Source organism: Zingiber officinale, chromosome 6B, assembly GCF_018446385.1.
Source record: "Zingiber officinale cultivar Zhangliang chromosome 6B, Zo_v1.1, whole genome shotgun sequence".
In the NCBI taxonomy this organism is placed as follows: Eukaryota; Viridiplantae; Streptophyta; class Magnoliopsida; order Zingiberales; family Zingiberaceae; genus Zingiber; species Zingiber officinale.
Window position 1 is genome coordinate 56,545,817 of NC_055996.1, and position 27,727 is coordinate 56,573,543.

The following is a 27,727-nucleotide window of genomic DNA, read 5'->3' on the forward strand; positions in this document are numbered from 1 at the left end:
AGCTTCTACAAGAAGGATGAAATTTTCTCCAGATCGAACATGAAAAAGAGGGAAATCGAAGCAGGGGAGGGGGCAAAATAGGCATTTGGAATCACCTTATTAGGGTTCATTTCGTCGTGTTGCTGTTACTGCGCCTCCACGGTCGGGGGGTGGTGGAGGAGTTCACGGGAGGCCGAGGGGGAGGGATCGAGGTCTGAGAGGGCGGCGCGTGGCCGTGGGAGTTCGCCCTGTGAAGGCGGCACTTGAAGGAACCGGCGTGCGTAGTCGGAGCACACAGGCACTTGGGGATCGCCGTCACGGCGCCGCAAGCAGAGGAGGAGGAGTTGGTGGACAAAGTCCGCCTTGCGCCCCGCGGCGACGGCCCTTGTTGATGGTGGCTGTAGTGGTGGTGGTGCTCCTCCTCCTTCAAATCGTCGCCATTGGCGATGAAATTGGACGCCATCTCTCTTTTAGATTCTTTCAAATCGTCGCCATTGGCGATGAAATTGGACGCCATCTCTCTCTTTTAGAGTCTGAAGTCGAAAATTACACACACAAATAACAAATAATAACTTTACTTTGCTATAATTAATATTATCAAAACGATTACCATCGATAAAAAAAAAAGTTATTATAAAAGAAGAAGAAAAATATGTAGATAATATCAAACTTCGATGTAAAAAAAGTTAGAGAAAAATCTGTAGATGATATCAAACCTCAGGTAAAAAAACTTATCTTGCTATAATTAATATTATCGAAACGGTTACCGTCAATAAAAAAAAAAGTTATTATGAAAGAAGAAGAAAAATCTATAGATGATATCAAATTTCGATGTAAAAAAAGTTATCTTGGTTACCGTCGATAAAAAAAGTTATTATGAAAGAAGAAGAAAAATCTGTAGATGATATCAAAAACAAAAATTCAGAAAATATCAAACCTTAGCTGCTGTAACAAAAATTTGGAAAAAAAGATTTTTTTTATAATCTTATTACTAAAGTCTATAGATTTATTTATACAAATTATCTAAAATAATAATGAAAAAATTAAATAAGGTATACAATCAAAAAATTATAAACATAATAATATAATAAATTTGGAAATACTATTTTTCCTATTTAATTCATATCAAATATAATAAATTTTAATTAATTAAAATCAATTAAAAATTATTTTCATTATACATCTTAAATTTAAGAACTCAACTCATTCAAATTAATTAAAAAGATTTATTTATTTATTTATTTATTTATTTATTTATTATTATTATTATTATTATTATTATTTAGAGAGAAAAAAAAATGAAGAAGAAAGAAACGGACGTAAAAAAGGCACCCAAAACTGCCAACTGCGTTACACTGCCCGATTGGATTTATAGAGCAGTGGGCAGCTTCCCTTGCCCGTGAAACGACATCCAATCCGAAAAACTTCCTGTCCATTGCTCGGCAGGAAACAGTGTCTCACATCAGCATATTGGACGATGAATTTGCACAGACTTCGGTGTAGTGTAAGATCCTGTTTCCTGTTTGACATCAAGCCTGGGGGTATGGGGGCGCATGCTCACGCCTCCGTTTCGGCCCGCCGGTTTGATCTGATTTATTAGTCGGTCAGTTCATAATCCGACCTCAGTTCGCTTATTCCGCTAAGTCAGTCCTGGACTAACATGATAAATAAATTATGGGGGCGTTTAATTTTTTCCTAGGAATAGGAATCGGAATGGAAATCATTGTATTATGGAATGGAAATGGATATGAGCATGGATATCACTCTTAAAAGCAATGTTTGGTTAGTTGTATATCTTCTATCGGAATAAATCAAAGTTTCCTTTTTTACCCTTAAAAGAAAATAAGAGAAAAAAATTAGATGTGAGAGAAAGATGAATGTGAGAGAAAAATATAATGAAAGAGAATGATGAGAGAGAAAGTATTATGAGAGAGAAAGTGTGATAAGAAAGAATGAAGAGATAGAAAGTGTGATGAGAGAAAATGAAAAAAAAGAGTGTGATTGAAGAGAGCATGATGAGAAAAAATATGATGTGAGAGAAAGTATGATAGGAGAGGATGAAGAGAGAGAAAATATAGTGAGAAAAAATGAGTAGAGAGTGTGTCATGAGAGAGATTGAGGAGAGAGAAAGTATGGTGAGAGAAAAAGAAAACAATGAATATGATGGGAAAGATTGAGGAGAGAGAAAGTATAATGAGAGAGAAAGTGTGTTGAGGAAAAAAGGAGTAAGTGTGATAAGAGAGATTGAGGAGAGAGAAAGTATGATGAGAGAAAAAGTGTGTTGAGGAAAAAAGGAGGAAGTGTGATAAGAGAGATTGAGGAGAGAGAAAGTATGATGAGAGAGAAAGTATGATGAGAAAAAAAAGAGTGTGATGGAAGAGATTGAGGAGAGAGAAAGCATGATGAAAGAGAAAGTGTGATGAGGAAAAAAAAGAAGAGAATGCGATGGAAGAGATTGAGGAGAGAGAAAGCAGGATGAGAGAGAAAGTGTGATGAGGGAAAAAAAAGAAGAGAATGCGATGGAAGAGATTGAGGAGAGAGAAAGCAGGATGAGAGAGAAAGTGTGATGAGGGAAAAAAAAGAAGAGAATGCGATGGAAGAGATTGAGGAGAGAGAAAGTATGATGAGAGAGAAAGTGTAATGAAAAAAAAAGAGGAAAGAGAGTGTGATAAGACTTAGGAGAGATTAAGGAGAGAGAAAGTGTGTGATAAAATGATGAGAGAGAAACTATGATGAGAGAGAAAATATAATGAGAGAGAATAAGGAGAGATAAGTGATATGAAAGAAAAAATAAATAAATATATTTTGATATTTGATATTAATGGAGAAAATTTTAGTTTTAAGTCAAGGGTATTTTTGGAATAAGGGAATATTTTGATTGATGAAAATAAGGTAATGGCTCATTGAAGGGGGTACATGGGAATGACTTATTACCTAATTTCAAGGATTCATTCACTTATTTGTATTCCTATTCCTATAATCCAAATATTAACAATGGGAATCAATGATTCTCATTCCCATTCCTCACTCCTATTACCCTAAACCAAGCGCCCCCTGAATGTTTATCAATAAAGTTGGTGTTTAATTTAAATAAATTTTATTTATGTTCGTTCTTAACTTAAATTAATAAATTTGAATATATATATATATATATATATATATATATATATATATATATATAATTTATTAATAAATATTATTCATGAAGAATATTTATAAATTATATTTATTAATAAAATTTTTATTACCTTACTAAATAAATAAAGAAATTTTTAAAATGAATAAATAAATTTATAGTAGTTTAAACTAATTTAAAATATAAAAATATAAAAAATTTAAATAATCAAATTAACTTAAATCAAATTTATATAAAAAAATTAAAATAAATTTAAATAATTAATTTAATAGATTAATTCATGTTAAACTCAACTCCGTTTAACTTACCTTATCAAATAAATTAAAAAATTATAAAAATTAGATCTACATGACTTATTTACGGTTTTAACCATGACCTCAACCGTGAATGAGTCAAGAGTGGACAACCAACCGGGACGCCGGTTTTTTGTTTGGACCGGTTAGTTCGATGGGGACTTGTCGTCGTCGAGCGCGTGGTGAGTGTCTGGTGAGTCGATCACGACACGGATGTATGCAAATGCAATCCTTCTATTGATTGGAAGATTTGGGTCCCACTGATGGAGATCGTTTTTGGGTTCGCCAGGTGGATGACGGTGATTCGAACTGCGTGGGGATGTGGCAAGAGCAGACGTCTTGGGCTCTCCGGCCGGCGCGGAGTGAGTCGAACAGGTTTGACTCGGTTCGGCTGTATGCAAATGGAATCAGCTGCAGGATTAGATGAATAAAATTATAATTGCTAAAATCATATAATTTTAGGAAATATTATAATAAAATTATCATGGTAGAAAATAAAAATGTTGAATTACTTTTCTTTTTTAAAAAATAAAATAAAAAGGAAGTAAAAAAAGGAGGATTTTTTTTACAACTCCCTGTAATGAAATATATAAAATTGCAGAAATTTATCGCTAACATGCTGGAGGTAATAGATTTAAGTAGTCCACATTGTGCAATAAATAAAAATAATAACGTATACAAATTGCATTGTTTATTAGCATTTAACAACTAAAATGTATATTTAGTTATTTAGTTTTATACGATAAAAAAATTGAGATAATTATAATGCTAAATAAATTGTGAATTGAAACACTATAGTATTTAGCATTCACTAAACTAAATAAAAAAAAAAAAAAGAAGGAGATTCATGACTTAAGAATTAATAGGCTTTAAAAAATAAATTCGATCCGAGTCGATTCTAAAAAAATTCAGATTTGACTTGAAAATTTTTAAATTCAGATCAGATTTGACTTGAAGAATTTCATATTAAAATTTTGAGGATGGGATTCGGATCAAATTCGGTCCCACTGAAGTTAAGGTATAGTGAATTTATTTAGATTAAATTAAATATTATTTTAAAAATTAAAATATTATATATATATTAATACCAATGTATGATAATAAAGAGTATTGAAATAAACATAAAAAATTGTATAAAAAATAATAATAAAAATAAAGTTATTTGGAAACAGATTTTTAATTATTTGAGTCGAATTTGGATAGATCGGATTCAAATTTAGACAGTTCGGTTTGAATTTGAGTTCAAGTTAAGATTTTAAAAGAAAATTGCTTCGCCCCTGATACGATCCAATCCATCAGATTTGATATCCTTAAGAATTAGGACAACTATTATATTAAAAATGATTTTTTTAAAAGAAAAAGAAAAAGGTTGCGCTTTTAAATATATTATAAAAAAAACATTTCTTTTAAAATTTATCAAAATAATATTTTCCTTTTATAATTTGATACCTAAAATACTCCTATGTGCACTGTCATAAAGCATTTTAAGTTGTCCCAGGATTATAATGTCACCGGATAGTATCGCAAGTATCATAGTAGGATATTCAAGTTGTCATCTATGTATTCACGACGTTTCGATAACTAGCATATAGCGTATATACAAAAAAATTTCCTATAAATAAAAAACACAACTAAAGGATGTTGTGTTTGGCCACTTCACATGTTTTTCGATTAACTTTCGTGAAACCGAGTCAACATCTCAAGGATACTTAATAAACCTAACTAGATTGATAAAGCAATTTAAGTTGTCCAAGGATAATGAAATAGTTGTAGGGTGCTTCTTAATATTTTAGATGGATCAATTTTTTTTCATTGATGATTAATCTAAAAATACTAAGCACTTTTTAATTTATCTGGATGACCCATAAAAAATTTCTATAGAATTGATTTCATCATTTCAAAATTAAGCAACATAAACTAAATATATAATACCAACTAAATAAATTAAAAATAAAAAATAAAAACCGAATTTAAACTAAGCTCCAAAGTGCTATAAAGTTTATCACGATATAAATAAATAAAGGCACCCTTTTATTTAATTTTGTCTTTTGTATTTATTCCTTTTCCTTTAAATATACATAATTATTGTTTACTTTTATGGACTTTCCTCCAAAATTTTATCATATTTGAAACATTATAATTTTCTATTTTTTTTTCAAAAATATCACACCGTACAATGAATTGGATAATGGTTTACACTAATAAAAAAAATAATAATTTAGGGACTAAGTTTTAGGACGAATAATTTTCGTCCTAAAATTGTAAAAGTTTGACGACAAAAAACAAATTCGATCCAAATTAGAAACAAAATCTACAACAAAATATTTTCATCACAAATTCCCAACGAAAGTATTTTCGTCTCAAAATGCGTCACAGATTCTGAATAAAAGATTCGTCCCAAAATCTGGGACGAATTCTGGATTCGTCCCCAAATCTGGGACGAATTCAGAATTCGTCTCAAATTCTAGGACGAATTTTGGATTTGTCCCCAAATCTGGGACGAATTCATAATTTGTCCTAAATTCTGGGACGAATCTGAATTCGTCCCAAAATCAAATTTTTTTTTTAAAAAAAATAATCAAAAACATTAAATATGAACCTAGAGACATCAGAATATCATGATACAAGTTTTTATATATTCGTATCATTCCCTTAATCATAAAAATATTCTCATCCATAATTTTGACTGAATATATTGAGTGTAGTGATTTTTTTAACCTTGAATTAGGTTGTAATTCGGGGTAAAAAATTACGACACTAAATATATTAGGTTAAAATATGGATGAAGATATTTTTAAGATCACTAAAAAATTAGGAATCCATATAAACTTGTTTCATGAAATTCCAACATTCCTAGGTCAATTTTTAGGACTCCGAATGATTTTTTTATTTTTAAAATTTTTTAAATCTGGGACGAATTCCTAGATTCGTCTCAAATTCTATGACGAATTCTGGATTCATCTTAATATTATATGTGATTTTATTATATCTGATCAATATCTTATATGTTTTAAAAAATAGGAAAAATATGATGAACTCGAGCTAGTCCAAACATGCTCACAATCTGGTGTCGATACTCAGGGGCTGAGGACTCTGTTGGCAATAATTTGAGTCTATGGTTGGAGGTCAATGGAGGACCAAAAGGGGAAGGATATTAGGGATGAGTTCCTTGAGCAGAACCCAAAGATTAATTGGACCATCTTCCTCCTCATCAGTACTTACAAACCAAGTAAATAACTTGACTGAAGATATTAGCAATTTGAAGGAAACATTATCTCAAAGAAACCAAGAAAGGGTGCAAAGAGACCTAGAAAGAGCGCAAATGGTGCAAGATATGAGAGAGTTGCACCGGCAACAAGATTTTATCATGCGACACCTTTAGTTGAGCTCCGCTCTAAGTCAGATTCCTCCGCATAACGATGATAATGACGACGACGATGATTGTGGTGATGGTTGTTCATGATTTTAATTATGTATGATGATTATTTATCTTATAGTTAGTGTTTTAAACATTAATCCATGTTTAACTTTTCTAATTTTTATTTTAATTAATATTGTTACTTTATTTTTAACAAGGTTGGTGAAGCGAAATAAATGTCGGAGAAAAAAATAAGTATTAAGTAACATTTTATACTTTTAATTTTAGTTATTTTTTTATCAATTGCATTTGCAAAGTTAAATAAATGCATCATTCTTTTTATAAATTTGTTGAAATTTGATACTACTCATTATTAGTTCAAATTCCGAATTATGATTAGAGTTTGCCTAGCAACCAAGTAACCATAAGTATTAAAAAACTAGTATCAACTAATTGATCTTGACTAGTTTGTGTTTTCTTCATTTGAGATATTTTTCATATGATAGGAATTTTAACAATACATCTCATGCTCTCCATGTCAGATGGAAATAGTATATTTGTAGCTATTGTTTGATATGGTGATTTTTTTATATCATAATAATTTGATATGGTAAAATAGATTGTATCATATTTAGGATACTTGTAGTTAGCTTCAAGGTACTGCAAAGAATCTGCAAGCAAACTAATTATGAGCATATTAGAATTTAAGTAATTATCTTTCTAGTTACCAATGATCTAGTATATTTGTTTTTTTTATACAGGAAAAGAATATTTGATGGGGAAGAAAGTTTTTGTGGCACAAGAAGATGAGTTGATGTAATTTTGTTGTTTTTTTAATTTAAATCTTTGTTTAACTTCTTGGATTGTTGGACTTGTATAACTTTTTGGAGTGTTGAATTTGTATAATATTTTGGAGTAGCTTGAAGAAAAAAACTTCTATATCTTGTTAAGACCTTTGAATTTGTTGTATCAAATCAATTTGATTTGATTTCCATTATTAATAGATGTATTTGAAATAGGATTTGATATTGTTAATTAGGATGTGATGTATGTGAAATAGGATGTGATATTGTTAATTAGGATGTGTTGAATGTATATGGTTATTTGAATTTGTTGTATATATGTATGTATGGATTGAATTGTAGAAATAAATTGTTGCTGGAAAAGTTTTTGGGATTTAGGAACGAATTTGGCAACGAAAAAAATTTGTCACCAAATTATCGTAACTACTGTACAACGATAATTTCGCAACAAAATAATTTTCGTTCCAAATTTCGTCCCAAAATCAGGGACGAATCCACATATTCGTCCCAGAATTTGGGACGAATCTAATTTTTGTTCCAAATTTCGTCCCAAATTCTGGGATGAATCTACAGATTCGTCCCAGAATTTGGGACGAATCCACAGATTAGTCCCAGAATTTGGGACAAAAAATGGCAAAAATTATTTATTTAGGAATGAATTTGACAACGAAAATAATTTGTTGTCAAATTATGACAACAACAAAATAATTTTTGTTCTAAATTTAATCCTAGAATTTGGGACGAAATTTGGAACAAAAATTATTTTGTTGCAAATTCAATTTGATTTTCGTTGTCAAATTTGTCGCAAATTTTGCAACAAAAAAATATTTGTTGCAAAGGTTTCCGAATTTGGCAACGAAAATATAATTTGTTGCAAAATTTTGTAGCCAAATTAGGGACAAACATGGCAACAAAAAAATAATTCGTCACCTAATTCGTCCCGAAATTCGTTGTTAAATTTGCAACAAAATATATATTCGTTCCAAAATAGTTTACAATTTGTTCCAAAAGTTGGCAACAAGATTTTTGGGACGAGAATTTTTTCGTCTTAGAATTTGTCCCAAAATATTTTGCAACGAAATTTTTTTATAAATTCGTCCCAGAATGCAGTATTTTTTGTAGTGTTAGTTACATGAAGTTAATAAGCTAAGCTTAAGAATTAAAATATAAAAAATATATAAACTCTTTGCGTGAGTTTAGTTGGGAGTTAAGGTAATAGGTGATTCCTGAGTAATAATTCATATCAGTAAAAGGGTTATACAACTCGAAATCAAAAAATCATAGAAAAAATAAGATTTTTTTTTTATTCTAAAGTTAACAAAATTTTCTTTCTAAATTTATCATCCGATATTTACTATTTGGGACAAAAATACCTGTAAGAATTTATTAAATGACAATTTTATTCCCAACTTCGCTGATTCATGAAGTCAAGATCGTGAAGTGTTGAACTCGCGAAACCTTAGTAGAGCCGTCGTCGTCCAACGAAACCTACTTCGGTGTTCAAAAGCGTCCCCATCCGTGAAGAACCTAGCAACGTTCCACTCGCGAAGGCGTCCCACTTGCGAAAGAGCGGCTTTCTCGACTCGCGATCGTGAAGAACCCTAGCGGCATTCTTCACATGTATATATTCGATTAACAGCAAGGTTTCGAGATTTTTTTATCTGGTTGGTCATCGTGGAATCCGATCTTGACCTATTTTTTTTTCCATGAAAGACTGTGTTTTTAAGTTGAGCATTTCTCTTTGTTTTCTTTATTAGAAATCTCCGATGAATTTTCTGGTTGGACTTGTTTGTTTTAGCATTATCTTATTACCCTTTTGTTGTAGGTTCTATTTAGTTCTTGCTATTTAGTTATATTCAGAATTTCTATCTGGGAAAAATTATGTGGTGAAGTAGCTCAATAAGATCCATCCAAAATGAATTAAACATTTGAATTAGGTTGTTAGTACTTATATTTTGATAGACTTTTTGACAGTCATGATATTATTTTGCACAATTTATTAGATGAATGTCATTTTGGATTTTGGATTGAGCTTGGATGATATTTTATTTTATGTTTATCAAAATTGTTGATTAAATTAGTTAAAAATAAAATTTTTATTAAGTTTTGATAATATATCTTTTTTCTGTTTGTATTGTTGGTTAAATCGGATACTGAAATAGATGTTTGTAATTTCTATGGCCGGTTAATAGATGATTGGATGTTTATCAAAATTGATAATTGAATTAGCTAAAAATAAAATTTTTATTAAGTTTTAATGATCGTATATCATTTTCTTTTTAATTGCTGCAGGTTAAATTGGATACTGAAATAGATGATTGTAACTTCTGTGTGGCCTGTTAATTGATTGTGTTGAATGATCAAGCCTTCCCTTTCAGCACCAGGAGGGCTTGGCTCCAATAACCATGGATTTTAATCGTTTTGTTGTACTCAGTTTCAGTTTTGAGAGATGTTGAATGCAATGGATTTTAATCATTTTGTTAATGCATCATTACAAATTTACCTGCATCACGTGTGAACTTGTGTAAATTCTTCACACGTTGATTTGACTGCCAGTGAAGAATATATGAAATTTTGGGAAATAATTATAATAGTATACATTAATTTATGTAAATTTAATATTTTTTGCCAACCATTTTGGCACACTGTTGGAAATTCTTGCTGCTGGTTCTGAGCAAGGTACTGAGGCAGGACAAGTTGGTCTCAGATTGGTTAGCAAGGGTGGTAGGTTGACAACTGCTGCTAGAGGATGGAGTATAGGTTCTGCCTGCATCACGGATGGAAAGTATAAATTGATAGTTATTATAAAATCTAAATCGTATGAATTCTAGACAATTAAAATAAAAATTTGAATAGAAAAAATAAGAATATATGAGTCTGAATTTTCGTTTCATCAAAAATATGACATAAGAAAAATAAATATATAAACAAATATGATAAAGATTTTGATTGAAGAGTCATCCTTGTCTTTAGCGTCGTCTAGAAATAATCTCTGTGGAAGAAGATACAGCAGAAAGAAAAGGAAGGACTTCCAAGGGGCTTAGGCGTGACGGCGCTGAAAAGCTTTAGGTCAATAGGGAACCAAAAGATTTGTCAAGATTAAATCCTAAACCCTTGGGGACCAATCTTATATATAGTGGACATCTATTATCAACTCATAGATGATAATAGATGCGAGACTATAGGTTCTACACATATAAAGTGTGCATTCAATAATCGAAATCCAATAAGCCTAAGTTAAATCACTTTAATAGGTTCGATTTGTACTCATATGCACAACTTACAATTAAGCTCATCAATTAGAGATAATAACCAACAATCTCCCACTTGCGCTATTTGTGAGTTGTATATGAAATATAAGTAAAACTTTAGTTGATATCAAACTTTATGGGTATAGAATTACCCTGTAAATAATCTGGTCTATTAACTTTATTGGTACAGGACTAAAGAGGTCGTAGCTACTGTATATGATCATAACAAGCCCCAACAGTAATCACAATACCAATATTATTAATGACATAGATCAAAATATAGATCTGTAGAGTGAAAATTACATGAAATATGATCAGTACATATCAACTTCAATTGGTCCTAATATGACCTCCAAAGAGGTCATATCATATTTGCGAAATACATTATGCTAAATTGCAATAGTAAATCATGATCAACTTTATGATTCCAAAAGTAATCTATATCATATTTACAAACATCAAATGCTAAACAACAGTAATAAATGATGATATCATAGTTAGAGTGTCAAACAAATATAAATTCTCATTAATGTTTTAAACTTTAAGCATGTACAATAATCAAAACAAAATTTTTATCTTTATTATCAAATATAGAACAATAAGATAAATACAGACTCCCACTAAATGAGTTCTTCTTCCATAAGAAAGATTCTCATATCCACAACATACGCATGAAACACCTTAGACACCAAGTCTTTGGTGAGTGGATTAGCCAACATGGAATCTGTGCTAATACGCTCTACCATAATTTGACTACTCTGAACTTTTTCTTTAACTGCTAGAAACTTGATGTCGATATGCTTGGACTTCGACGAACTGCGGTTGTTCTTGGCATAAAGTTCTGCGACTTTATTATCACAGTAGATCCTTAGTGGTCTGTCAATGCCATCAACGATCTGTAATGTTGTGATGAAGTTTCGCAGTCAAATCCCATGATGGGATACTTCATAGCATGTTACCAACTTTGCCTCTATAGTAGAAGTGACTACTAGTGTTTTCCTGACGCTCTTCCAAAATATAGCCCCTCCAACAAGTATGAAAATATAACCTGAAGTATATCTCCTACTATCCAAGCATCCAGTAAAATCAGAGTCTAAATATCCAATCACCTCCAGATGATATGATCTATGATACATGAGCATATGCCCTTTAGTTCTTTGTAAATACTGCATCACTCTCTTTACCGCTTTCCAGTGCGATGGCCTTGGCTTACTTACATATTTGCCTAACATCCCCACTATAAATGTTATATCTGGTCGAGTACAAACTTGTGCATACATGAGACTTCCCACTGCTGACGCATATAAGAATTGTTCCATCTCCTTTATTTCAAGTTCAAGCTGTGGACACTGCTGCAAGCTAAATTTGTCACCTCTTGACACAGGTGTGTCAGCAGGTGTACAATTCTGCATACCATACCTTATAAGTACCTTTTCAATATAGGCCTATTGTGAAAGTCCGAGAATGTCTCTTGAACGATCATGATAGATCTTGTATGCCTAAAACAAAGGATGCTTCACCAAGATCTTTCATTTCAAAATTATCAGATAGAAATGACTTGGTTTGATGCAGCATACCCTTATTATTGCTTGCAAACAATATATCATCCACATACAAAATATGTATAACAAGCTTGCTCCCACTGAACTTGACATATATGTGCGCACTGATCAACGGGGTTCTTTTTATATCCAAATGAGGTAACCGCTTAATCAAATTTCTGGTACCACTGACGGGGCACCTGCTTTAAACCATAAATGGACTTATTTAATCTACATACTAGATGCTTTGAGTGTTTGATTCAAAGTTCTTTGGTTACACCATATATATATGTTGGGACCGAAAAGTAGCTAGAGGGGGGGGGGGTGAATAGCTCTTCGCGTGCTCGTCGTTGGCGTTGCTCGTTTCTTTGATGGTATGCAGCGGAAATATAAGAAACAAAAGCATACAACGCTAACAAGGATGGTTTACTTGGTATCCACCTCACAAGAGGTGACTAGTCCAAGGATCCACACCTACTCACGCACCCTCCACTATGAATAACACTCCTTTATGGTAACTACCAAAGGCGGAGAAGCCCTACAACACTCTCAATACAAGAAGAAGAAAGGGAAATACAAGATAAGCAAAAGCTTACAAGATGTACAATAAAAACCCTAACCCTAACTTCTTCTTCTTGTTTTTGATCCGCCTCTTGACTTGGAAAAGCCACCAAGAATCTTCAAGAACTGGCGATCTGGAGCTTGGAGAGAGCTATGGAGGTGCTGGAGAGTATCTGGAGTGAATCGGTGAAGTTCTGCCGAAGGAAATGAACGCCTCCGGCTTAAATCGACGCCAACGGTCGGATCCCGATCGATTGGATTGCTCCCAATCGATCGGGGAGGCTCTGGATCGATCCACGGATCGATCCAGAGCGCCTCTGTGCTCTCTGGAATAGCCTGGATCGATCGGTGGATCGATCCAGGGCTTATCGCGCATAAACAGCAGCTCCCAATCGATCCACTGATCGATTGGGACCTCTGGATCGATCCACCGATCGATCCAGAGGGGTTCTGTTCGCGGGGACTCACCGGATCTATCGGCCGATCGATCCAGATCTTCTGGATCGATCATATCTGCTGGATCAATCGGCTGATCAATCCAAATCTGCTGGATCAATCGGCTGATCAATCCAGATCTTGGTTTTTGCCCAAAACCAAGTCCAAAGCCCCCTAAACCAATATCTAGTCAACCATGACTTGTTGGTACATAAGACCTAGCATCCAGTCACCCTTGACCAGCTAGGACTTTCTCACCAAGTGTCTGGTCAATCCCTTTGACCCTCTTGGACTTTTCTCTTCTTGTCAAGTATCCGGTCAATCCCTTTGACCTACTTGGACTTTTCTCCTCTTGCCAAATATCCGGTCAATCCCTCTGATCTACTTGGACTTTTCTTCCTCGTGCCAAGTATCCGGTCAATCCCTTTGACCTACTTGGACTCTCACCAGATGTCTGATCAACCTTGACCCATATGGATTTCTCCTGCCTGGCTTCACTCACCAGGACTTTCCCAATTGCCTAGCTTCACTCACTAGGTCTTTCACCTGGCTTCACTCACCAGGATTTTCTTCCTGCCTAGCTTCACTCACTAGGACTTCCTTCTGCCTGGCTTCACTCACCAGGACTTCCTTCTGCCTAGCTTCACTCACCAGGACTTTCAGTCAAGTATCTAGTCAACCTTGACCTACTTGACTTTCCTTCACAATCTTAACTGGTCAACTTTGACCAAACGGGAATTGTATCAACAATCTCCCCAAATGAACAACTGCACCTGCATTGTCCATATCATCTAAACTCAATATATTGTCAAACATCGAAACTCAAACCAAGACTCAGGCTTGGTTAACCAGGTCAACCTTGACCTAGGGAATATTGCACCAACAATATAGACTCCTCTATGTCTCCATTGAGAAATATAGTCTTTACGTCCATTTGATGTAGCTCTAAATCATAATGAGCTACAAGTTCCATGATTATTCTAAGGGAGTTTTTCGTCGACATAGGTGAGAAAATCTCCTTGTAATCAATGTCTTCTTTCTGAGTGAATCACTTGGCAACAAGACGAGCCTTATACTTTTCGACATTGCCCTTTGAATCCCGCTTGGTTTTAAATATCCATTTGCAACCAACGAGCTTTTTCCTTTAGATAATTCGACAAATTCCCAAATGTCATTATCTGCTATAGACTTCAACTCTTCTTGCATGACATTAATCCACCTTTCAGGGTTAGAGCATTGTTTGACTTCTTGGAAAGATGTAGGATCATCTTCCAAGCCTATGTCAAAGTCATGCTCTTGGAGATAAACATAATCACGAGAATTCGTGGTTCTACGTTCCCTTGTGGATCGCCTTAAAGGCATTTGTGTTTGAGGTGGTTGAGGTACTTGCTCATCAATATGAGACAATACTTCAATTTCAGTGGCATGCTCCTCCAATTGCATTGGAGATGTCATGAAAATATCTTAGTTCACTACGCTCATGGATGTGTAATGCTCATAATGTGCGATATGATAACCACGCCGCTACTGATCGCACTAGTAGTGACCACAGGAGGATTGCCAATGCATTTCTCCAAAAGATATTTCTTTTACCTTATCACTCCTATTGTCCTCAATGAACTTGACATTTCTCGTTTCGAAAAAGGATTTATTAGAGAGATCATAAAATTTATATTCTCTTGACTTTTCAGAATAATCTATAAAATTACAGCTAACTGTTATTGAGTCCAGTTCCTTTCATTAGGCCTGTAAGGCCTAGCTTCAGCTGGACAACCCCAAACGTGTAAAATGCCTAATGCTAGGCTTTCTATCTATCCACATCTCGAATGAGGTTTTAGTTACTGCCTTACTAAGTACTCTATTGAGTAGGTAAATTGCAATCTTGAGTGCTTCACCCCATAAAGACTCTGGTAGAGAAGTAAAATTCATTATACTTCTTACCATGTCTTTTAGGGATCGATTGTGACTCTCAACTACACCATTCTGACTCAGTGTACCAAGCATGGTATATTGAGGCACAATCTCACACTCAACAAGGTAGTTTATAAAAGGTCCTGGATGTTATTCACCTGATCCATCATATCGATCGTAATACTCACCTCCACGGTCAGATCGGACGACTTGAATTTTCTTACCTAGTTGAAGTTCAACTTCGGCTTTGAAAATTTTGAACATGTCCAAAATTAAGATCTCTTATGAATAAGGTACAGATAGCCAAATCTGAAATAGCAGTCTATGAAGATAATAAAATGTGTGTTCATTCCAAGATGCCTTAGGTAATGGTCCACAAATGTCTATATGTATTATGTCTAAAACGTTACTACAACAGCTAGCCCCCTTGTTCCTTTTGTTAGTGGTCTTCCCCTTAACACACTTTATGTAGATATCAAAGTCTGACATATCAAGGAAATCAAGAATTCCATGTAATATTAACCTTTCTAGGCGTTATTTGAATATATGTCATAAACGCCGATACCACAACATGGAAGAATTCTCGTCGTTCAATTTACGTTTTATACATATACTATGCATTATTACTTTGTTAACCGTATGAATAAAGATGTTCAATTTATAAAGCTTATTAATCAAGGAACCATTGCCAACCAACACTGAATTAAAGAAAATACTGAAAATTCTATTTATAAATGAACAAGAATAACCTGATTTATCCAAACAAGAAATTGAAATTAAATTCCGTTAAAAAGATGGTACAATAAATATATTTTCTAAATCTAGAAAAATATCGGTTCCTAAACAAAGCCTAAAAACACCAATGGACTCGACTTTAGCCTTCTTTCCATTTCCTGTATAGATGTATCTTTCGCCATTAAGCGGAAGTCGGCTCCTGAGATAACCCTGCATAGTGACACTTGTTGGAGCAATCTAGGTGCCCTAGGTTTTGATGTTTGGGCAAAGGTTTAAGTCAGGTTTATTGTTTTATGTGATATGCATTGTGAATGTGCAGGATACAGGTACAATAAGGAAAATCCAAGTGTGATCTTGGCAAAGGAGGAAAGTCTAAGGATGAGTCTTGGTGGTGTAAGTCCAAGCATGTAGTCTTGGCAACGTAAGTCCAAGTGTGACTTGGCAATGGATGAAGTCTCGGAGGTGAGGAGCCTCTTGGCAAAGGAAGACTCGACAATATGGACAAGGCCGAAGGAAGCTCCAGAAGACAAGACATGAAGGATGGGGAGACATCCGAGGGACGCAAGGCTGATGGAGGAGGCTAGAAGGCTAGGTCTAGGTTGGTCGGACGAGGACGAGCGTGTTGAGTGATTGTACTCAGGGCAAAACCCTACGCGTTTAGGATTTAATGTAGCAGTACTGTAGCGATACTGTAGTGACATAGCAGAAGTACTGGTTTGTGACACTGTAGCAGTACTATAGCAGTCGACTGGTAGCCGACCGTTGGGTAACGGTCAGCTTCACTTATAGGACCAGTCAATTGGTGCATACATCAGTCGACTGATAGAGGGAAAACAACTTAGTATTTTCCTCTCGAACTCTATTTAATAGAGCTCGGGTTGCTTGGGCATGGTTGACGAAATAGAGATGGTTAACCCCTGTTAGTAGTCTTTTAAAGCCTCTAAGCTCTTCTTGTGATCTAAGAGTATTTGGATCAAGGTTGTGGTGAAGTTTCAACACCGAGAAGGAGGTTTGAGTTAGCTGGAGGTTTTCGGGGAGTCATCAACCAACGGATTGGGATCGCCCTCCTTATGGGCAGCCGTGGAGTAGGAGCCCTAATCTCCGAACCACGTAAATGCCTTGTCTTATGGTTTGTTTTGGCTTATTGTCTTTCCTTATTGCTTATAGGGTTTAGCTTTCTTCTTGTTATTTTGTATTTTATTTTCCGATGCGTACTAACAAGTGTAGGAAGTGACGATTTGGTGAGACGCTATTCACCCCCCTCCCCCCTTCTAGCGTACCTCAAGGTCCCAACAAGTGGTATCAGAGCTAGGTTAGCTCTTGTTGGATTAATCACTAAGAGAGCAGCTAGAGGAAGAAGATGGAGTCGGAGGGACCTCTCGGATGGGACATCTGAATCCCACCTTCATACGAGCGCGAGGACTTTGACTATTGGAGGAAGCACATGGAGATGTAGTTCCAAATGAATTGGAACCAATGGATTGTGTTAGAGGAACAGTTTAAAGCTCCAACGGATAAGAAGGGAAAGCATCTCCGACCTCGATATTGGACCGAGGAGCAAAGGGAGCAATTAGAGACGGACAAGGAGGTAACTAGAATTTTAATTAATTTATTATCTCCTAATGCGATATTGAATGTAGGTGAATACAAGAATGCAAGCGACCTTTGGAAAAAGGTAATTGCACTTCATGAGAGTCCTACACAAATCCAAGAAAAGGAGGAGCCCAAAGAGAAGGACTTATTGGTCCAAGAAGAGAAGGACCAATCAGATGTTGACACGGGTTCAACATCCGAGAAGGAGAAGGAAGATTAGAAGGTATCATCCACATCTTTAAGGGAGGACGAAGTGGAACCATCCACATCTTCAAGTGAAGAAGAAAAAGAGTAATCCAAGGATGAGGAGGTCTTGAAAGCTCAACCCTCAACCTCAACTACCAAGAAGAGCGAGAAGAGCCACATCAAATGCTTTGAGTGTGGTAAGATGAGACACTACAAGAGTAGGTGTCCTTTGTTCAAGAAGGTAAACTCTAAACTCACTAAAGTTAATTTAGAAATTAATATGAGTTGTAGGAAGAAGAAGGAGAAGACGCATATTCGATGCTTCACATGTGGTGAGTGGGGTCACTACCACACAAAGTGCCCAAGAAGAGGAGAGCTCAAGAAATTGACGCACTTAAGGAAGTGGGAGAAGAAGAGAGCTTCAAGGGTAAGGGAGGTAAACCTTAATTTGAATTCAAGTTCAAATTTAAATTCTTCCATGCATGCTAGAAGTAATTTTCATTATTTACCCAAGCATAATCATGGATTTAAATATAATGATAGGAATATGGTTAATATAGGAGATAACCCTAGGAGACCTATTCATGCTAAATCTAGTAAGAGTAGACCTAATAAGTCCCAAAAAACTTTGCCAAAGGGAAAGAAAGTAGATGAAAACCTAAGCATTAATCCCAAGAAAGGGAGACATATGCCTAGGAAGGTGGGTAGGTCTAGGGATGTTCAAGGTGGGCATGTTGATTCTAGGGTTAAAACTCTAGAATTGGAAAATCAAGCCTTGAAGGCAAATCTTGAGGAAATGGAGAAAGTCCTAGAGAGGTTTATTATTAGACCTAAAGGACTTGACATATATTTGGGTGGTCAAAGACCCAAAAATGTCAAATTAGGTCCCTCCAAGACCAAAAGGAGGTCAAGTGCTAAGGTAGCACATGACATTAATAAGAGAGATGTGACCAAGGACAAGGGAGAGTCATCCAAGGCTAATAAGAAGGAATATGCTAGGGTGACATATAATTATGGCAAGGGTGAGGTGTCCAAGGTGAAGGACAAGAAGAAGCTAACCAAAGACAAGGTGTCTAAGGTTAAAAAGGTGAGTTTTGTAGGTCAAATGTCACCCGAGGTGCACCGAAGTGGCATAGCCATAGTGAATGAGTCACCTAGGGAGGTGGATAAGATTAAGAACTCAAGGGGGAGCTCAAGGAGTATTTGGGACATATGATAAATGATCTCAAATGAACCAATATGTGCCAAAGGGATTAGAGATGGATTTGAGTCACTACTGTAGTTGGTTGGCACAATTAGATTAAGTTTCATGCATAAAAATATGACATTGGGGTCATATTACATGATAATTAATTTTTGATGTATAGATACCATATAAACTCATGCTAGGAAAGTATTATGGTTTAGTATGAGCAGATACATCAAGAGGAAGCCAAAACTAGGACTTTAGGTCAAGGGTTCAATTGAACCATTTAGATAGTTTTGAATTTTATGTTATTCTTGGGATCTGTGATAAATATATTTTTATATATATATTTTTTCCAAATAGACAAGGTTAAAATAGACTTCTCCACAAAAGTTGGGAATTTTTGGAGGTTTGTAGAATTTTTGGTGCATTTATGAAGTTGGTCAGAAAAAAGTTAATTTTTACAGAAATAGGATACCAGTCGACTGGTAACAATTTTTTTTAGCATAGAATATCTCTGCAAGCTCATTTTAATGAGGGCAGTCGACTAGTGTCATTACCAGTCGACTGGTAATAGTGTAATTTAAACACAGAGGGCTCTGTGAGTTGAAATCGAAGGGAGCAGTCGACTGGTACCTAGTGCAGTCGACTGATACCAGCCTGAAAGTGTTTTTCAACACTGTTCTTGATCGTGTCAACTTGTTTAGATGTATGAGATCCATGGAGGATAAATACATGAGTTTAGGGTCAGTTTGGATGACAAGTTTTCAACAATTGGGATATTGTTGGAGCTTTTTTTGATGTATGACAAAGGGGGAGAAATTTAGGTTTAAGTGGGAAACCTACACACCTTTACAAGAAATCCTAGCTCAAGGAGGAGCTTAGGTGAAGGAGGAGCGATTGTTCAGGCAAAGGGGGAGAAGTTTACCTTTACGGGAAATTCTAGCTCAAGGGGGAGCTTAGGTGAAGGGAGAGGCTAGGGTTAGGTTCCATGACTTATGCATGCATAGATTTTATGTTTATTCACATTGTTATTGCATTTATGTTTCCTTAACTTAAACAGATTGTCAAACATCAAAAAGGGAGAGATTGTTGGAGCAATCTAGTTGCCCTAGGTTTTGATGTTTGGGCAAAGGTTTAAGTTAGGTTTATTGTTTTATGTGATATGCATTGTGAGTGTGCAGGATACAGGTACAATAAAGAAAGTCCAAGTGTGATCTTGGCAAAGGAGGAAAGTTCAAGGATGAGTCTTGGCGGTGTAAGTCCAAGCATGTAATCTTGGCAACGTAAGTCCAAGTGTGACTTGGCAATGGATGAAGTCTCGGAGGTGAGGAGCCTCTTGGCAAAGGAAGACTCGACAATATGGACAAGGCCGAAGGAAGCTCCAGAAGACAAGATGTGAAGGATGGGGAGACATCCGAGGGACGCAAGGCTGATAGAGGAGGCTAGAAGGCTAGGTCTAGGTTGGTCGGGCAAGGACGAGCGTGCTGAGTGATTGTACTCAGGGCAAAACCCTACATGTTTAGGATTTACCGTAGTAGTACTATATCGACACTGCAAAAGTACTATTTACAATACTATAGCAGCACTGTAGCAGTCGACTGGTAGCTGATTCTTTCTTCTTATATCTTAACACTTTTTAAAAGTTAAAATAAATAATGGATAACATATTTGAACTTCTTACAACATCAAGAATCCACAGGAACTGAAATAGGTGCAATCGGAGCTCCTACGTCCATCAGTGGATTTTGACCGAAACCTACTGATAGACCTAGAGAGCTCTGATTGCACTTATTTCAATTCCTGTGAATTTCTGATATTACAAGGAGTTCAAATTTGCTATTCATGATTTATTTTAGCTTCTCTAAATATATTAAAATGTTATCAAAAAATTAACTAAATCTTAAATGTCGTTGAACTGATATAATTTGTATATCTAGCCTATGCTATGCATGCAAATAAAAAAAGGAAAGAAAGGAAAGGAAAAAATAAAAGAAGCAGCATACATAGGAGAGATGAGAGAGGAGATAGGAAAGAGAAGAGGGAGAAAAGAAAAACGACAAAAGAAATTAGATTTGTCAGAAGAATAAAAAGAGAAATGCATTTGAAAAAATATGTCCTTTGATAAATACCAAAGTAACATATACTTTTTGGTCAATTAAAATTTTTAGATCACAAATACTAAAATAACATACATCTTTTGATCAATTAAGATTTCTAGATCCATCATTTGATAAATTATCATATTTTTATACATGTTTTCTTATTCTTTTGTTATTCAGAAATATAAAAGCTCACTGCTTGACTTATGGAAAAAAAATGGAGTTAAATTGTCGATGTGAGCTTGGCCTCCCACTTCTACACCATGTATTTTAAACATTATGATCTCTAATAGAAATTAATATTGTAAGTTCTTTTTAAAATAAAAGATAATTAATTATGGACCAATGGATTTTTTTTAATAAATTGTTGTTGTTGCCTGTACTAAAGAAAAGATGATTGATTGTGTGACATTGAATAAATTCTAGGGTGTATTTTAAAATTTATAAATCAATTATATTTATTTATTAAATATATCAGCAACCTATTAATAATATTAATGTTAATAATTTATTTATTTTATTTTAAAAATTAACTAAATATTAAATTAATTTAATTATAAAAATATGTAAGATTGAATAAACGGTAATACAATAAATATTAAATTAAATTATACATTAAAACATCTAAACAAATAAATTTTTATTATATTATTTATAATTAAATCAAACGATATAAATTATATTTTATTTATGCAAGTAGATAAATCATAAAAATATTTTATCTGATCACCATGATTTTTATATGAAAAAGGTGTTTCCTCCATGAAGTTAACCATTGTTTACGGTATAAGTGTGTCAAATGTATAATACTTGAAATAAAAATAAGTTTAATAATGGTTGATAAAAAAATATCATAGGAATTGAAAAATGAAAAAGAGTCGTTTAGATGGATAGCGAGCAATGATAGTCTACTATGTGCTAATAGATGAGAAAGAACGGTTACATTCACTTAAATCTAGATCCTTCTACATGTTTCAGCATTTAAAAATCACATAGATCAAGAAACAAACCATCTTAAAACATGTTTTAAGGTACAAGCAACGAAACTTCCTTACTAAACTTTCAGTCTTCATCAAATTAAGAAGGTAATCTCAAACAGGCTAAGTTGAAATCACAAATAGCAAACTAAAGATATACGAAGCCAACTTGAAGAGAAGGATATCCCTACGACAGTAACAGACAGGTCACTCATCTTCTTGGGTGCGCAACCTCGCAAGCTTGTTGGTCACAACAATGTCAAGTTGTGCAGCTCGCTCAACAATCAACTTGCGCTTCCTTGTAGATACATCATGAGCAATTTCGGCGCAGTAGGTTCTGAAAAAAAATTAGAGACAAAGCTTGTCATTGTCAAACTATGTTTGCATCTAGGTAGCTGTATACAAATACATATCAGTGGAAGAAGAATGTAGCGAAATGCTAAAAACCTGTTGTGCATCATAAGCAACTCCAAATCAGCAACATTGTGGACCACAAATTTCTTGAATCGGTTTGGCAAGTAGTGGCGTGTCTTTTTGTCAGTACCATACCCAATATTTGGCATCAAGGTACATCCTTTAAACTTTCTTCTTACGCGAGAATCAATACCCTTTGGTCTGCGCCAATTTGTCTATTGCAAGAACATTCAACCATGAGGAAACTGATCTTTCATTTTCTTAAAGAACATCAGCGCAGAAAAGAACATTAGTAGATGTGCAATATATTAAAGCAAACGAACAGTTGAAGAATAGGCAGCGATAATAATGCCTTGTTGAAGTCACTGCTTAAATCATCAAAATAGTATTTTAACTATTATCAAAGGGGCATCCAATTGCCTATTAATAAGATATTTATTATACCCCTCCTGTATCTTGAAGGTTTAAGGTAAAAAATCATCCTAATTCCAAAAAATATATCTGAAATATCACTTTATTATTTACAATTCATAGGTAGAATTATAAAGATTCTTAACTCAAATTAGCCAAAGTGAATAGTTTCATGGAAATTGTTTTTTTAATTACTTTAAAAGATTTCATATGTAGAAAACCTCTCATAGCAGGTCTAGAGATACATGAAAAATTAAAATGATTTTTTGTTGCAAATTAATAAAATTGAATAGCTTCATTATAACTATTTGTTTTACAATAAATGGGTATAATAGGCATATATGGAGCCCTTCTGATAATAATAAAAAAGAGTCTGCCCATAAAATGATTTTAAAAATAAAGGGCATCGTTTTCAATTTTACAAATAGAAAGAAAAGCTTATGAAGTATGAAGTAAAAAAAGGATCAACAAACAAATTGATAACCTGATGTAGTCACTAAGTAGCAAGATGCAATATAGATATTCTAGTTCTCTGGAATCAAGAGTTAAGCAATTACAAGTAACAAGAAAGCACACACTAAGTGTATATTTACCAAACAAAAACAATCAAGCATATCTATTTTGCATTTCACCAGTTCATTCAACTATTAACATTTTACATAAATCAGTTTGAACCTCTATATTACTTAGTTTAAGTGTAACATGTATAGGATTCTCATTTTTTTAGCTAACTTGTGAGTTGTTTGGAACTAAGAAGACAAAAAGGAAACAGTAACATGGAAAATTTCAAATTTTATTTTAGAAAGGGAAGGAACAAAGGTTTACTATCAGCTAATGTAAGAGGACAATCACATTACACCTTGATTAACTTGTGGGTTGCTTGGGACTAAGGAGGAGAAATTTTGATAGCTACACCAACAGGCAGCATAAGAAATGCAGACTACACACGGAGCCATAGCCATGAAATGGAATCTTAGTTTCCTCCAAACTTAGTAATGGAATTCGCCATTTATCAAAAACGTTACTTTCATTAAGCAATCTAATTAAACGACTAAAAAGAACAGTTCTAGAACCATTCATCTATTATGTTTACATATCATAAGAATTTCCTAGATCAGAAATGAAAATTACAAATTTCAAACGCATCCTATGAAGCAGAGTAAGCATTAGATCGAGCACAACAAACGAATTAAACTTACCTTCACGCAGATCTTGCGGTCACTTTGGGGCCTCTTGAATTTCTTGACGCGCTTCTTCACGATCTTCTTCGCAAGCAGAGGAACCGCCATTTCTTCTGCACAATGACAAACGACGTAAACCACACATTTTTGTAATAGAAATATAGCCAACAACCATTATAAATCCCGAAAATAAAGAAAAAATTATATCGATGAAAGCAAAACTAGACGAATAAACAAAAAGAAGAATCGAACGCAAATAGCTCAGAGTCATTAGGAAGAAACCAGATAACAGGACAAGATGCAGGCAGGAGAATCAAAGTGAAGAAGTATGGGCAAATTAATCTCCGAATTGAAACAATGAAAAAGGGGAAAGGCATGGGGCTTACCCGCTGCGTCTGATCCGCGACTCGGCGTGGCAACTCCAACCCTAGCAGGCGACCTTAAATAGGAGTGACGTCTAGTGTGAGGTGAACAAAGGACTGAACTATGAAAAAACCCTAGCAGGCTGCAATGCAGTGCGGCTAAGCTGTTAATGGGCCGTACTCGGCTGGACCCATTAAGTAAACTAACAATTATATTACACTTCCGCCCTTTCACCGATCAATTAAAAAGAACAAAAACAAAAACAAAAAATATTAATAAAATATTTATTGTTCTTGTATGGATCAAGAACAGGTCGCATAGTCCGCTCCACCGATGAAATAATAGCGCTCCTCGTGGAGATGAAAGCTCCTTGGCATTTCGAATCGCCATCTTTCTCTCGCGATCTCCGTTTCCTGCAGGAGTATTCTGTGATCATGGCGATTCGACCACTGCCCAGCAGTCTCACTGGAGACGACGTCGTCTGCTACTCCCCGAAGTTGCTCGCCATCGAAGGTGTCTGGCAAAATGTCGACCCCCTCGACTACGACCTGCCGCTTTTCATGATCCAAATCATTATCATCGTCGTCGCCAGCCGCGCTCTTGACTTCCTCCTCCGGCCCCTCCGCCAGCCACGCGCCTTCGCTGAGATCATCGTAAGTCATCCGCCGTCCGTGTTTGCGACGTCTGTGGTGGCCGATTGTGGTAGATCTAATGAGTTCCGTGATCTATTATCTCCGTCGATAGGCCGGCATTATTTTGGGACCGACGTTGCTCGGCCAGGAGCATGGCTTCGGCCGCACCATCTTTCCGCCGCAGAGCATCTTGACGCTCGAGACGGCGGCTCATATTGGCCTCACGTACTTCATCTTCCTCGTCGGCGTCGAGATGGACGTCGCGTTGCTACGGCGCGCGGGGCAGAAGTCCATGGCGATCGGAGTGGTCGGCGTGGTTCTTCCCTTCGGCGTCGGCTCCGCCACCGCCTTCGCGCTGCGGAGCCTCGTCTCCGAGGCCATGGACAGCGTGCCGTTCTTCCTCTTCTTTGGCGTCGCCAACTCTGTCACCGCCTTCCCCGTCCTCGCTCACATCCTCGCCAAGACCAAGCTCCTCAACTCCGAGATCGGTCGCATCTGCGTCTCCGCCTCCTTCGTCAGCAACGGCATCATGTGGTTCATATTCATCATCACGCTTAGCGTCGCGGAGCCGGAAGCCGATCCGCTGTCGTCTCTCTGGATCACTCTCTCCTACGTTGCCTTCCTCATTTTCTGCTTCGTCTGCCTCCGGCCAATCGTGCTCTGGCAGCTGCAGAGGATCCCCGAAGGCCAACCGGCGAGCGACTTCGACGTCTGCCTCCTCCTCAGCATTATGATGCTCGCCGGAGTATTGACGGAGGCCATCGGGTTTTACTCTGTTTCCGGCGCCGTCTTCTTCGGCCTCATGGTTCCCGACGGCCCCATTCGAGTGGCCCTGAGAGACAAGATGCAAGACATTGTCGCCGGCATTATGCTGCCGCTCTACTGCGTCACCAGCGGGCTCAAGACCGATTTGAGAACGATCAATGAAGACTGGAAATTGGCCGGCGTTCTCGTTCTAATCTCTGTTCTCGCCGCCTTCGCTAAAGTCGTCTCCACCTTCATCATCGCCGTCATGTACACCATGCCGCTGAGCGACGCCCTCACGCTCGGCTTCCTAATGAACACCAGAGGCATCATCGCGTTGCTCATCCTGAACATCGGACGCCGCAAGGGAGTGATCAGCGAGGAATCGTTCGCGCTGATGATAATGATTTCTCTGTTCATGACGGCGGTGGCCACACCGGTGATAACGTACTTGCAACGGCCGTTTAGGCGCATCGTCGGGTACAAGCGGCGCAATTTGCAACGATCAAAGCCGGACACGGAGCTCCGTGTGCTGGTGTGCGTCCACAACACCCGCAACGTGCCGGCCATCATCACGCTGCTCGAAATCTCTTGCCCCACCAAGCGATCGCCCATTTTCATCTACGCCGCCCACCTCGTTGAGCTCGCCGGCCGCACCCCCACCTTGCTGATCGGCCACAGCTCAGAAGGCGATAGGAGAAGGCCGATGGGGATCTCCGATCCGCAGGGGCAGGCCGACCACGTCTTCCACGCCTTCGACAACTACGAGAAGCAGGCCGGCGGTGTGTCGGTGCAGACGCTGAGCATCATCTCACCGTACTCGAGCATGCACGAGGACATCTGCAACCTGGCGGAGGACAAGCACGTGACCGTCATCATCCTTCCCTTCCACAAGCAGCAGACCGTCGACGGCGGGCTGGAGCCCATCAACGCCTCCCTCAAGATGATGAACGAGAACATCCTCGCCGCCTCGCCCTGCTCCGTTTGCATCCTAATCGACCGCGGGCTGAGCAGCAGGAGCCGCCTGTCCCGCGACGAACGCTTCTCCCACCACATTGCACTGCTCTTCTTCGGCGGTGCAGACGACAGGGAGGCGCTCTCCTACTGCCGGCGTGTGATCGAGAACCCCACCGTCGGCCTCACTGTCGTGAGGTTCGTGCCGGCAGACAAACCGGCAGGGTCGCCGGCTCATTCGCCAGCAACGATCTCAATCGTGACGGGCGACGGGGAGGAGGGGAAACTGGACGAGGAGTACTTGAACGAGTTCCGGGTGCGGTACGCCGGCAACGAGTCGGTGGTGTACGCTGAGCACGTGACGAGCAACGCAGTGGAGACGGTCTCGGTAATCAGGGAGATGGGGGACACGCACGACCTGTACGTGGTTGGGCGGAGCCAGTCGGAGGAGGCGGCGGCGCTCACGTCGGGGCTGACGGAGTGGGCAGAGTGCCCGGAGCTAGGGCCTATCGGGGATTTGTTGGCGTCGTCAGACTTCGCCATGTCAGTGTCCGTGCTGGTGGTGAATCAATACGTGGCAAGGCCGCCGCCTGCCGGAGGGCATGCGGCGGGAGATGACGGGGGGCATCGGACGCCGTTGCAACGGTTGATGAGCCATGTCAATCCGAGGTCATTGGCGACGGCCGCCGATGCAGGGATGCCGCAGGCTGCCGCCAGAATTTAATTAAGTTGTAGTTTAATTGGTATAGTAAAAATAAGATTAATTAGCTAGGACTAATTGTGTGATAAATTTCTGCTTTTGTTTGTTAAATTAATCAAATTTTACACACAATTATTTAGTCTATAAAACTTATTTAGACCTCTAAAATAAATTTTTAAAAAATAGATCTGCTATCATGTGTTAGGGATAAACCCTATATCGTCAATTCCTAATAATCGATCATTATATTAAAGATATCATATGCACACCGTCTGTTATAC

General features: G+C 37.0%; 3 protein-coding genes across 3 annotated transcripts; 1 reads left to right on the top strand and 2 right to left on the bottom strand.

Annotated features, from left to right (window-relative positions):
- Positions 1-95: 95 nt before the first annotated feature.
- LOC121990201 lies at positions 96-603 on the bottom strand. Its single transcript, XM_042544395.1, has one exon. It carries the CDS (start codon positions 494-496, stop codon positions 107-109), a length of 390 nt encoding a protein of 129 aa, XP_042400329.1. The 5' UTR covers positions 497-603; the 3' UTR covers positions 96-106.
- Positions 604-22,063: 21,460 nt separating this feature from the next.
- Positions 22,064-24,568, bottom strand: LOC121992464 (60S ribosomal protein L32-1-like). The gene is made up of 4 exons (XM_042546874.1): positions 24,440-24,568; positions 24,072-24,166; positions 22,495-22,676; positions 22,064-22,384 (listed from the first exon to the last, which is right to left on the bottom strand). The coding sequence occupies exons 2-4, from the start codon at positions 24,159-24,161 to the stop codon at positions 22,255-22,257; spliced, it is 402 nt and encodes a 133-aa protein (XP_042402808.1). The 5' UTR covers positions 24,162-24,166; positions 24,440-24,568; the 3' UTR covers positions 22,064-22,254.
- Positions 24,569-24,850: 282 nt separating this feature from the next.
- LOC121990992 (cation/H(+) antiporter 15-like) lies at positions 24,851-27,470 on the top strand. The gene is made up of 2 exons (XM_042545028.1): positions 24,851-25,069; positions 25,161-27,470. Exons 1-2 carry the CDS (start codon positions 24,851-24,853, stop codon positions 27,468-27,470), a joined length of 2,529 nt encoding a protein of 842 aa, XP_042400962.1.
- Positions 27,471-27,727: the final 257 nt, after the last annotated feature.